Consider the following 13,778-nt stretch of genomic DNA (forward strand, 5'->3'; position numbering starts at 1 on the left):
TCCCCGCCTGTCAGTCGCCTCGTGAGACGTTCCTGCCCCTGAGGAAGGAAGGGGAGGGGAAGCAGCACAACTGGAAGGGGGAGATAAGGGACGAGAGGGGCGGGAAAGCGAAAGAAGGGGCAAAAGACAAAAGCTCCGAGAGAAGGAGAACGAAGGAGCAGGAGGGAGGAAGCCGCACGCGGCCGCCCGCCAGCAGGGCTTCCCCTCACTGCGACAAAATGGAGGACAGCAGAGCCCCTGGGATTCCGCTGGAGACAGCAGTCTGGGGCGCTTTTAGCCTTTGGAGAGCAGCTGGCTTCCCTCTGTCCCTGCCTGGCAGCCGCCGGGGCAGGGAGTGAGCACATCCTCAGCCGTGTGGAGCATCTGGACAGATGACTTCTGCAGCAGCAGTGGCATGTTTTCAACCAGAGAGAGACTGCCAGGCTGTAGCAGGGAGAAAGGTGGTTTATGACAGGTCACGACAAGCTGCTCGCCTCCAACAGAATGAGCTCAGGAGCCCATCAGCCCACGCCTTGAGTTTTTCCTGATTCTGAAGACATGCCTACACAGCACTAAATCTCATCTCTTTTGCCATGCATGTACCAGAATGGAACAGCTTGGTTGCAGTTCGCATAAACCCACCAGTAGCCCCAAAAGCTAGACTAAACTAAATTAAAAACAATTCTAAAGCTCAGGTTCCCCATTGGTCTCACTCCAGTGGGCAAATAGGTGCATAGGGAGCAAGTGGCCAGTATGGGGCTGTAGATGGAAAGGCATTCCTCCCCACGAGTAAAAAAAGGAAAGAAAAAAAAAAAATCCCAGAAAACCACCACCCATTTCTTGGCTAATCACATATCCAGTAGACAAGCCTGTTTAGTTACTAGCTTTCTCAAGTGCATCCAGGGGATTTTTGCCAGGAATGCTGGACTAATCCCAAAATAAAAACAATGCTCTGTCTAGCTGTACAGGAGAAGCAGCTTTTTTTTTTTTTTTAAACATCATTCTTGAATAAGGAGTAATTCACACAGACCCAGGCAGCTACTTTGAAAGGACAAGCATTAAGACTTGCAGGTCGAGCTGCTGGACACACCAAGTCAGCGCTTCTGAAAAGCAAAAATAGAACCAGGCTCTTGGATTTTTTTTTCATTTTTGTTTCTTAAGACTCAGCCAGACTTGCATAGCTCAGCTACACTCAAATGGTATTGATTTATACAGTATGCAAAAGCCCTGTCAGCTCCAGCACTCATTTCTACATTACAGTCGTCTGGAACACTCCAGACATCACTTTGGGTTTCCCACAGCATTCTTCCTCAGCTGTGACAACGTTACCAAAAACCAGAGTACCATAAAGTTCTAGCCCCAGAAAGACAGACAATTCCACGGGTTTCCCCAACAACGAAAAGGTAACAGGAAAGAACAATTATTCCTTAAGAAATACCACATTCTCCACAGCTGTACATACTAGAAGAAGTAATCCAACACAATAGTCTCAATTTATTTGAAATAATTCGGTTTGAAAACTTTTTTAATTTAAAATTTACAGCACACATGGGGAGGAAACATGTTTTGTTACAACTAAAAATTATCCGGAGAGTGCTGCAGGGTTGTTTTCTTTAATTTAACACTGTCATGGCTTTATTCAAAACACAGTTGCACAAAATCAGTTACTCCAAAGTTTAAGGAAAGAGTTTGATAAGGAACCGAAACACACTATATACATACTGCCATACAAAGAGCATTAAAATAGGACAAAACCTCTACAAAATATAAAACCCACCCTTACATATTTGCATGAAAAGACCACCCACCAAGCAAAAAAGTTTCAAAAGTTATCTGGAGGCTCTGTATTACTTATTTTTTTAAAAAATGCTATGCTGTTGAATTGCATGCCAAGCTGACAAATATGGAACTATACTTCGATGGTTAGCACTGAGGAAAAGACAAAGTTACTTGGGAAGTTGTGTGTGAGGCTCAGATTCTTAGATGGAGCGGCTGATGCACGACACTGCAAGTTGGTTTTAGGAAGTGTTAAGTCTGCCTATCCTAGGGAAAGTCTGCTAACCCCTTCTGAGTTTAACCCCTTCTGTCCAATTAGCTCCTCCAGTGTCAAAACTGGACTCACTTACTGCAACCAGTACTCAAATAATTTTAATCCCTCAAAATAGCAATTTTTTCCATTTAAAACTAATTTTATATGCATCAGTAAAAGATGGTTTAAGGAAAACCCTGACAATGAGGTACTTTAAAGTACACATTTATAAATAGTAAGCTTCAATCATCCACCGAGACTAAAAAAAATAAGCAAAAAGATGGGAAAACACTTTTCTATCTCAAAGCTGAGCACAAAGCAACTGCCTTGAACACAGAGCCTCCACGACAAGATAGGATGTGCACTTACCTAAGATTTCTATTCATTCAGTATTCATACACAAACACAGGAACTTAAGATTGTGGTTGCAAATGTAGTTTTACCACTACTTTTCTAGTGTCTTTACAGATATTCATTAAAAAAACCCCAAACCAATGCAAACCCCATTTAGTCAGTTCACTTCCAAGTATATTGCCACCTGCCTGACTCGTTTCATTCCGATGCCTTTAGCGGCTGGCTATGCTTTACAGCTACATGAGAAACTATGATTTAAGGCTCTATTTGGAGGGGAAAAAAAAAAAAAAAACCAAAACCAAACAACCAACCAAAAACCTGCACACACAAGAAATTGGGCTTTGCAGAACTTCAACCCTGCAGTATCTGAACTTGATTTAAGAGTTGGAAGTCACATTTAAAGTCTGCTAGTGTGTGAAATACCGATTAAATATTCACAGGTAACCGATCTATGGGCGACTGACTCTTACCTAGGTCCAGGAAATCTCCCTCTTCCCCACCCTCGGTGTCTCCCCCAGTTTAATGGCAGCTATTGTCAGCCAAGACAGATATAAAAATAAGTCTCTTGAATAAAGCTGTGTGTGATATTTGGTTCAGTACCTACGTGAAACAATGCAAATTAGTTTTATACCAAGACTACTGGTTTAAATCCCAATCCCGACTGAAAGAGGAATGCTGTATGTCTGAACGTGTTTCGCAGCAGCTCAAATAGAAAACATGAATCCATCGGGGCAGAATTATTAAGACCTGTTGGTCACAATCGGGCTGCTAGAAAAAAAAAAAAAGCTTGTCTGCATGTCTCCTATGCTCGCCACCGACTGTATGCAATGGAACAAGTTTCTGCAGCCATTCCATATAAAAAACCCTAAACTATTATCTAGTATTATACATGAACTTGAATGTTTTGCCTACAACCCGATTTAAAAAGTTGAAAAGATGACCTGCGAAGAAAGACTAACTTATGTTCATCCTTCCCCCTTCGATGATTCTATAAAAGTGTGGGGGGGGTGTTGTTTGAAAACAAAAAAAAAAAAAAAAAAAAAATGTGCTTGAAGGAGTTACCCGTTCACTTCTGCATCAGAAATGCATGTATTTTATAGCCAAACATGACGATGGTTGCGGAATTCCCAAAGTGAGCGAAAGTTTACCAAAGACTTCTAGCGAAATGGGTTTAAACTACAGATTAGTTGCTTTTGTTAATACCTGCAATGACTATGTGTTTTGGAGAAAATTTACGGGTTATGACCCTTTCGGTTTGCCAAGATAGGTTCTTGAAGGTATCTAGTGAATACTCCAGCAAACACCGAACACCTGAACAAGCAGGAAAAAAAAAGATCTTCTGAAACCCACTTAGGCTTTACAATGCAACAGACAAAATGGATAGAAGACAAAAAAAAATATTACAGGAGTCACCTTTTAAAAAGCTGAAATAAAGGTGTAATCTAGTTGTCGACTTCAAATCAAATCCCTGGTAAACTCAGACGACAGAGACTGGAATTTGCCATATAGCATTTTTGAGCTCAGCTTTTTAAGTATAAAAACTTTTAAAATCTTGAAGGAAATTCACAATATTAAACCCACGTGAAAGGGGTGTTTTAACTCTGGGCTCATGATGACCAACACAGCAAGCTTGTATAAAATCAAAGAGCTCCAAACAAAAGTCTAGGGGGGGAAAAACTTGACAATGGCTTCAGTGATTATAGGGCTGAAAATTGTCATCTACATATAGGTTCACTAACAGGCTATTATATCTTATTTGGAATGATAAAAAGGGCAAGAATAGTAAAACCACACTTCTCCTATAAAAAGTTAACGTATTATCTTCTGTAGGGACATCTATGGTACATGGAGACATACAGATCTGCATAATCACTATTGCGTATTCTGTAACTTAAGAGTCTGGTCCTACTTGTGTCTATAACAAATTAATCATCCTCTTCCTCGCCTTCGTCTTCAGGGTCTCGTTTCCTCTTCTCCCCTCGAATGCCCTCTGCTAAGGAAAAGAGGTACGCATAACATCTCATTAGGTTCTGCTCAGACATCATAAACGTCATGTTATACTTGTAGAAAAGGTAATAGGAAGCGATTCCGGTTCGTCTGTAGTTAATGCATTCACCACAGTAACCTCTCTGTGGTGCTTATGGCTCTCAAAAAAAAAGATCAGTTTACATTACTCTGAATAATTCACGCAGGCCATATTAAACTAAATTCAAGCCGAGCACATGATGTTCCATACAAAAATTATCAAGACGAAGCGGATTTATTAAAAAAGTGTTTCTGTTAACATATATTTGAGAACTAAAATACCATTTCCGTATCTCCCTAACTTTAGTTTTTAGAAGTTGCATGCACCCCGCCCAAACCCCAGCAGCTTCTGCAGACACCAAGTGAAACATGCTCTGTTCTCTCTCCAGTGACAAACCGAGCTGAGTGTCTTGCATAAACATCTTTGAGCTTATTCTCAGAAATATGCTTAATTCGGTCAGTGGACTATGCGCTCTTGTGGTGAAATCATGAAATGCAATTTCATCAAATCTAATAGATTTATTTTCCAGCAGTCGTTTCCTGGCTAATTAGCCATCCTGACCTCCTGCTTTGTTGTCTTAATAGCCACAAAGGCTGCATTGGTAAGAGAGTGAAGAATTAGCATTACTACCTCAGAATTCCTTTTTTTTTTTTTTCCCCCCCAAGTGCAAGGCACATCTCCAAAAACTGCTCCGTTAGGCCAAGCGTACAAATGAGACAGGGACTGGTCTGGTGAGAAATTCCAGAATCTGTCTACAGTTTACACAGACTTCAGGGCTATTAATACAAAACTTTCCTGCTAGGGGTAGTTTAAAGTTTAGGACAGAGTGCCTAACTGTTAGCAAAGCAAAGCTCTGGAAGAGCCTCGTGGCAAGAGAAGTTCAGAGGAAAAGCATTTTAAGATGAAGCCTGGTAATTTTTTTTTTTTTAAGGGACTTTAGCAGCCATAGACTGGTCCTAACAGGGGACTCCTGCCTGGTGGCTTAATCTTACCGCTTGGAACGCACAACCAAGCCACCCATCCCTCCACGCACAAATCAGGGAACGCCAATATCTGCACAAAAATCGGGAATAACCCTTCTGCCTGTAGAGCAACTTCTGCTCCAGTGACCCAGAACAGCACAGGGGCAGCGAACCTACAGCTGCTCCCTACCCTGAAGGTGCAAAAAAAAGAGTTTGTCCTGTTTAACTTCTTGCAGGTCCTTTTAAAAATATCAAAAGATAAAAATGTTATTTAATGGAAAAAAAATACTCAAGTAATCCTCTTCTTGCAAACAGAACTTTACGTTCTCAAGGGCCTGCAAGAACGCCACTTTCCCCCCATCAGTTACACACACTCATCACGCTGCACCTTCTCAAAGCAGGATAAACCACGCACACTGGCCTTTTTTTTTTTTCTTTTTTTGCAAGCTTTTGACTATTATGCATGTGTCTGACATCAAAAGAGCAATTTACGGAATTAAGATGTTACAACCACTGATAAAGACTGGATAGAAAAAATACAGCTAGGCTCGCTAGCTAGGCTGCTGGATGGGATACGGGGTTGAGTTTGCCTCCTAGGAGCGGCCGCTGAAGTAGAAAGGTTTACTGGAAAAACCACTTTCAACGTGATAAAGGGAAAAGACAAAGGTGCTACTGCTGCTCCGAGGGCTTTGCCCATGGAGCCTCTGGTGCAGTAGACAACCTATTCCAAATGTACGTAGATAACGTAGGAGTCCCCTCTCCTCTCCATCTTGGAAAAATTAACATTTCTAACCGTGTAGGAGATGCAGTACCTTTCATTTTAGAAAACCGCCTCAACAAGAGACTTTGAAAACCTGTCGTTTCCTCCTTATTTTACAAGTGAGCAGATAAAAGGTATCAAATAGACTAGATATAAGGAAGAAATTCTTTACACTGAGGGTGGTGAAACACTGGAACAGGTTGCCCAGAGAGGTGGTGGAGGCCCCATCCCTGGAAGCATTCAAGGCCAGGTTGGATGGGGCTGTGAGCAACCTGATCTAGTTAGCGGTGTCCCTGCTCTTGCAGGGGGGTTGGACTAGATGACCTCTGGGGGTCCCTTCCCACCCAAACCATTCTGTGATTCTACGATTCTATGAAATACTGCACAGCTACTCTACCACCTGCTCGAACTCTTGCTTAAACCGATCCTAAAATACTTTACATTCCTTCAGAAACAGCCCAAACAGTGATTTATGCCTTTAAAGTGCACACGCCAAACTTGCAAAGTTCCAGAATTATAAAGAATCGTTTTAGCCGCAACTTTAATAACTTGAGAACTTACCTTCTTCCTCCTCATCGCCTCCTTCTTCAACGTAGTCATCATCATCATCTTCATCCTTTACAAAAATCGCGAAAGGTTTTTAAAATTGCCGTTTATTTAAGTTCTGCTTACATGCTGATCCTGAGCAGAAATTCAGAAAATCCCACTTACTCTGTTCAGAGGTCACATTCCACATTTACTTTTTGTTACTGGACGTTGGTACAAGGACAGGCAGCCAAACTGACCGCAGGACCTTTAATCGCCCCAGCCTGCGCATTATCTGGCCCGGTATTCTCGTTTCTTTGTTTTCTCCCCCGCTTACGCCAGCTCAAGAGTAAGTTATTGCAAAATTAACAACAGCAAATAGAGATGACAAACAGCTTTAGTTTTCCTTTTAGCCCACTGTCATTAAAGGACAAGGAAGAAGAGAAAGCAAACCGGCTAATATCTTCACAGAATTATTGCTTCTGTACCAAATAAATGAAGTTGTTAGGAATTTTTTGGGGTTTTTTTTTCCCCCCCCAAAGCCGATAGCTGAAAAATGTAAACCAATTAACAATCAGCAGCCCCAGAAAATTAAACAGTGGTGCAAGATCTCTGCCCTGCTGGCACAGTGTCAAGCCTTGAAGACAAACTGAAGTCTTATTTTTGTACCCATCTGCTATATCATTTTTTATACATAGGGTAACGTAACAAGCAAAAACATGGAAACACTCGAGAACCCATACTGACATTTGCCCTTAGAACAAGGGAATTAAAAACCACTCTGGAGTCATTCGCTGCAGTTAGAATGGTGCACGGTTCCATTTTCCAAATCGATTTTCAAAAATGCAGGGAAAAGCTAGCAGACGGGCACACTCTCAAAACTTCACAGCCCTCACCCTGACCGCCGCCTGCCCCCTACCAAAACGAATGCAAAAGGCAAACGCGGTACCTGGTTTTGTCACTCCATCACCAGAAGGGCCGAAGGGTTCTGAACTCCCCTAACATTTTCATGGTGGCAATTCCGACACGCAGCACACACATAAACTAATGACCACACACAACTAATTCCCGGTATTCTTCCTAGTCGCATCCTATTCATTTTCCAAAGAACTATCTCTAAGGTCTCAGCTTCGAAACAGATTCACTTATTTAGTTTCAGCTTCGTTAACTGTGTTGCAGACATTACCTCTTCAGAGCATTATGGCAGGAACGTAGTTACGCTCCTAAGCGAATCATACGAGCGCTAGTTACAAGAACAAAACGAAGACCACAAAGAGTTTAGTTCAAGATTTTCTGCACATCCACGTGAAATGCAGCTGACAGGAAGTAAACTCTTATCAAAACTAACAGTAATGGAAGTGATGTCACCAGCGTTCTTCTGAGCTGAAACGCGCCAGCCGCTTGCACAGGCTGGCAGACAAAATCCACGCCAGACACGTTCTCCCTCCGAAACCCCTGTAGCTGTCAACGGGGGGTGTTAGATCAGGACTCCCGGGGTTTACTTCCAGGCAACGATCATTTAGGCATGGCCAGTTTCTATCTACAGGAACCCGTTCATAACCTTGTAAAACATGCATTTTCTTATCTTAATCCTCCTCCACTTGCTTTTTAGCACAGTACTACTTGAAAGATCCTGCAGGCCCTTTTCCACAGCTCTTTACCACCACTAACAACATTTTCAAGTGAGTGCACAGTAAAAAACCCAGCATTTATTACAGCAAAACCCAGACATCTCCTTTGTTGCATCTTACTTGAAGTGCTGGTAACTTGTTGCTACTTCATTCTCTTCTTTCGCAAGACGGGGGTATTTTCTTTGGTTTTCCAAAAGAAATTGATTTATTCTATTTAATACGTATGCCCATTCTGACCATTTAATTGGTAGTAGTGCCTGGTTTCAAAACATCGGGGAGAACCGATTCTTTAGCTTGCACAGAATAAAGAGGCTCCGCCACCCTGCAGCACCAAGGGTGGGATAAAAGTCAACCCAGTCTTGGAAGGCAGCCAGGATTGGCTTCGTAGCCAACGGCCACCACTCATCTTCAAGTCAACACTTTGTATTTCAGTGGCAGCGGCGTTCGCTCTAAAATATCTCGCCGCATCTCCCCTGCATGTGTATGCTCTGGGTTGGTACGTTTAAATTAACACAGAACCCTCCACGCGGTTTTATTTCATTTCCTGGATTCGGTAGAATTTACAAACCTTACCTGAATCTCTTCTTTCATCAGGTATGAAAGACCAACTTCCTCCTCCTCTTCTCCTTCCCCCAAATCTGAACCTCCGTCGTCTTCATCGTCTTCCTCTTCATACTCTCCTGGAGGACCAGCTTCATCCTCATCTTCATCATCGTCATCTTCATCTCCTTCTGAAATGAAAACGCTAGAAGTTAAGTTTCACGACCTCCTCTTTATGCAGGCTTGCATACACCAGATCAAGCTAGGCGTAACGTTATTTTCCAGAAGGGTTTGGGGTTTTTTTTAATGTTTTGAAATGCAGGCAACATGTGGGAAACTAAGCACGATGTTAATGAAGTTAATTCTTTCTAATTTTTTTTTCCCCTGAAGAAAGGCTACCAATGTTTTCACATCACAAGCTTCAGGCAAAATTCTCGATGCCTGAAGCAGCTACATATGCAAATTCCTGCAAGGAAGCTGAAAATTTAGTAAGGGGAAGAGAGGCTTCTCTGTAGAATCAAACCCTAAAATATTTAAAGGCAAAACCAGCTTAACATATTACATTTATCTGTTACTTAATCACTTGCTAGTAACTATGAAACACCTACGGTTCCAAAGAGATGAGCTCTCATTCCATTCCTACGTCTGGAGCACATAATCACTTTCACAGTTTCAGTTAAGTGAATTAGAAGAAATGACAAGGTGATATAACACTTAAAATTTCATTTTCAAGTTAATAACCTATTAATCTATTTTCAAATATTGGGTTTATTTCCACTTTTCAAATATCAGCTATTTGGCTTTCATTTGAGTTCTTTTAAACACAGGTTTCCAGACTTTGATGCATCTACGTACTTGTCAGCTGCCCCTCGACAGCCATGACCCGGCACGCAGCCGTGCCAGCTCCCAGCTGATGATTTAGGGCCCACAGAAAACACCAAAAAACCTCTGCCACGAACAGACAGAGCCCAAATCTCCCTGGTTATTTGCGTGGATATTTAGAATGCAGACACGTGTAACGTGCTGCATCACAACAGCAGCCCGCAGTGCTGAAAACACATTTTGGAGGGGTTTTTTCTTAACAGCTTTGCCTGTGTCAGTCACCTGTTAAGCCAAGTACACTTAAAGACGAGCACGCGTGCTGCTCCTACGATCGCATCAACGCGGAATCTGTAGCCACGCGCTGACAGACCCGTACCTACGGGTTTCGATTCCAAACAGGAAACAAAGGAAAGAGACGTAGGAATAGCCTCATTAATGACTACGACTGAGGTCAGATCAAAAGGAGCTATATAGATTTTTTGAGCAAAAAAGCTCTATTATACTCAAGCATGGGACTGAAGCCATTACAAAACCAGTAAAATTACAACGTTTCATCCAAAACCGTGTGTGTGTGTCCCCTCGCTTTGCATTATTCAGTTGTGCCAAAGTGCTTCGCAACTTCTTTTGAGAATATTTGTGCCTTTGTAACAGTATCTTTACTCAAATTTCCTTGCGCTCAGAAGGCTTCTGCAAGAACACTCAAAACCTTTAAGGGGAGTTTTCCTCTGTATCGCAGCGTGTTCATACCAAGAGTTCTAGAAGTCTGCGCTTCAAAAGTAAGAGCACAGAATCTCATGCCAGTGCATTCCAGAAGTGGCTATACCCCATGCTACATCTCTATCTTTATTACAGTGGAACCATTTCTATCCACAGTTTATTTCAGGAAGTTACCCTCATCATCATCATCTTCTGAGTCCGGTGCCTCATTATCTTCCTGATCAAATCCATCTAGGTATGTGATTTGCTGAAGCAGCTCGAAAATGCTGTCTCTGTAATCCTCGAGGTTTGTAATCTCACAGTTGAACAGGTCAAGGCTCTTCAAGTTTTTGAGATTTTGCTGAAAATAAACAAAAAGGGGTTTTTTTCCTCCCCTATTTCTTGACGCGGTACTTCAACAGCACGGTCACGGCCCAAACAGCATTAACCACACACCAGCTACAGAATTTATTTTGTCCCCATCCCTTCTTTTCTATTCAGTACTTTGCTCCCCGTTAAATACAAACTTCAGCTCAATCCGTTGCTCGCATAGGACTCCCAATAAAATTGCTTTTGCAGAGCAACGGCGCAGCGTGCGTGCAGCACGCCCAACGCATCCTCCAAGCACTAGACCCACCGTGCACAGACCGCCAGCACCTATTTGGGGTTGGGGTTTTGTTTGCATACCCTATTTTTGTCCAGGCAATTCTGGGCAAAAACTTAACGACTCCAGCAGCCTCTCAGTTTGAGTAATTTAATTACAAGCATCTTGCAAGGAGTAAGCAAGAGGCACTTGGTAGGATTTATCACTACACTACAGATTTTGCTTTCTGAACAATAAAGACTAGACAACCGATGGTGATTTTTCTCACCTTTCAGACTTTACACACACACCGAAGCAGCCACCTGCACGGCTTGGCAAGTGTTTAAGATCTAAATAAAAGCGTTTCTTCTGCAGAGCACTAACTGCTTTACTTGGTCTACTAACTGCTGGGTTAAAGTACCCTTAATGTAGATGAAGAAGCTTTATGAACACTTTTAAAAATATGCAGTCTGTATCAAAATCCTAAAAACCAAAAAAAAAAAAATAAAAAAATAATCAGCTAGAAAAATGGGCGCACAGATCAGGTGGTGACAGGCGCTGGCGGCTTCCTCCCACACTTCAATAACCTACTCCTGGTGCTTTCCAGGCTTGCTCCGAACTTGCTTCCCAGTCACTTCAGCTCAGCGAGAGCTTGGGGCAGTTGTTTATCAGACAAACTGTACCTGAACAAATGAGCGCAAGAGGATTGGCAAGGCGTGACTTGGGCACTTTGTCATCCAAAGACAAACCAGCAGCTCAGAAATCTCTTACTGAGTGACATCCTACTGGCGCTGAGGAACTCCACAGCACCGCGTTTTACAGGTACCGTCCCTAATAACCACGACATCGAGTTAATCAAGTCGGGACCAACTGGAACACTGACAAACCTGAACCACTGCACTATCCATTTCCCTTGAGCTGGGGAATAAAAAAAATATGTAGAATATGACAGGTAAGAAAGGCGATTTCATTCCGCACGAAAAGGGATACAAGCAGCTAGAACGCTGCCTCTGTACTTGCTGATTTCTTACACAATGCTAATTTAACCCCCCCGTTCGCTGTTTCTATACAGTGCTTGAGAAAACTGCTCAGGCGCAGTCCTCACAGCTGAGTTTCATAGAATCATGGAATGGTTTGGGTGGGAAGGGACCCCCAGAGGTCACCCAGCCCAACCCCCCTGCAGGAGCAGGGACACCTTGAACCACATCAGGTTGCTCACAGCCCCGGCCAACCTGGCCTGGAATGTTCCCAGGGATGGGGCCTCCACCCCCTCTCCCTGACCGGCCGCACTCAGCTCTGCCCGCAGCCTTCTCTTCTCCAGGCTGAACAGCCCAACTTGTACCATTCCACTGCAAAAATATTAATTTATTCTTGATTTTAAAATAAAATTTATTAGATTTAAATCAGCCCCTCTCCCTTCATACTTACAAGAGCTTCCACAGTGCCAAGATCTTTGATTTTGTTGCCGCTTAGATTTAGATATGTGAGATTTGGACACCTTTCCGCAAGGACCTCCAGGCCTCCTGAAATGATGTTGTCGCTCAACTCCAACTATTATACAGAAAAAAAGTTCAGTAATTAAAGGGTTCGATTTGTACCACCAGATCCAGCCCCACCTCATGTTTAATCACTCTCCCCTTAACTGAACAATTTAATCACAAAGCTGAACTCTTCTGAAGAGTCCAAGTTCACAAGCACTCATTGAGTTATCGTTTTGGCCGTCAAAGAATTCCCTTCAGTTTACTTTGAGAATTAGGAAGTAGTCATTAAAATCTCCTGGGTTTGGACACTTAAATGGCAACTCAGTAGAACACGTAAGACTGGAAGGCGCTACAAGCTTTTGTTCTGCCAGCGATGCGCCACTCCACCAGCTGGGCAACCCAACGGCCTCATCAACCGCCAGCACTCAGCAAGGCACCGCCAACCACCACCATTTTGAACAGCCAAGCATTTACCATCCTAAGAGTCGTTGGCCAATCCTCATTGGGCCATAAGTAACTGGAGGTACCCCCAATTTCAGATCTTAAAAAAAGAAAAACCAAACCAAAAACCATAGCGCAAGTTCAACTGCGAGCGCTGAAAGGCACAACCACGGGTTGTCACCGGGACTTCGGCGACGGAAGACGTACCTTTCGGAGCTTACTCAACGTGGGAAGTTTGGCCAGCGATGTCAGCTCGACGTTGGCCATGCTAAGAAACTCCAGTTCTTTAAATGAGTCATTCAGACCTTCGATTTCGCCGTTGCTGGATCGGCAGTTATCGAGCACCAACTCCGTCACCTTCGAACAGGACAGCAAGTCACTCGTCAGTTTAACGAGCACCAAACCCCCCCACGCTTCATCGAAACCACAACTTGAAGACCGTTCGGTATCTGCTGGTTTGGTGTCCCGTTTAAATTTAGACTAGATTTGTGGTCCGAAATCACCGACACCCACCTATTTTCACAGGGATGCCAGTTCCCCTTCCTCAGAGCACGCCCCAAATTCTGCAACAACCGCTGCCTAACCCCCAACTTCATCCACGACATCTTTAGAGCTTCCTACAGCGCCACCGCAGCCCGGGTATCAGCTGCCCCTACGTAGAGGCGAACTGCTAACGCGCTTCCAAAGTCTGATCGTTTAATTGTGCTCATTCAAACCTCCAAAAGCATTCCATCCCTTTCCGAACCCCAAACCTCCCAGCTCCAGATTATTTTAGCAGGGAGTTCTGCAGGTTAATTAAGCCCAATTAAGTAATTTCCTCGTGCCAAAGCCACTAAAACAACTAGATAATCGATACAGGTCGCGTCCTGTGAGAAGTGAATTTCTTTGAGCAGCCAATTAATTTTAAATTATTTTATCCAGAGCGGAACGCACCACTCATTAGAAGGGA

The 13,778-nt window shown here is 43.1% G+C and overlaps 1 protein-coding gene across 3 annotated transcripts in view; it reads right to left on the minus strand.

The window, feature by feature from the left end:
* Positions 1-13,224, minus strand: part of ANP32E (acidic nuclear phosphoprotein 32 family member E) — a 19,307-nt gene extending 6,083 nt beyond the window's left edge. Inside the window, exons 1-6 of one of the 3 annotated variants that reach the window (XR_004842359.1) lie at positions 13,037-13,186; positions 12,336-12,458; positions 10,520-10,685; positions 8,840-8,997; positions 6,672-6,726; positions 3,849-4,355 (exon numbers count right to left, since the gene is read on the minus strand). Coding sequence is in view for 2 of the 3 variants with exons in the window: in XM_009641441.2 (XP_009639736.1) it covers positions 4,288-4,355; positions 6,672-6,726; positions 8,840-8,997; positions 10,520-10,685; positions 12,336-12,458; positions 13,037-13,096 (630 nt within the window). In the remaining variant the exon portion in view is untranslated. Of the gene's footprint in view, positions 1-3,385; positions 4,356-6,671; positions 6,727-8,839; positions 8,998-10,519; positions 10,686-12,335; positions 12,459-13,036 lie in introns of those variants that run through there. The other 2 variants (XM_009641441.2, XM_035896913.1) reach the window with 2 other exon arrangements.
* Between the last annotated feature and the right edge of the window lie 554 nt (positions 13,225-13,778).

This window comes from Egretta garzetta, unplaced genomic scaffold (assembly GCF_000687185.1).
Source record: "Egretta garzetta isolate BGI_Z169 unplaced genomic scaffold, ASM68718v1 scaffold1136, whole genome shotgun sequence".
In the NCBI taxonomy this organism is placed as follows: Eukaryota; Metazoa; Chordata; class Aves; order Pelecaniformes; family Ardeidae; genus Egretta; species Egretta garzetta.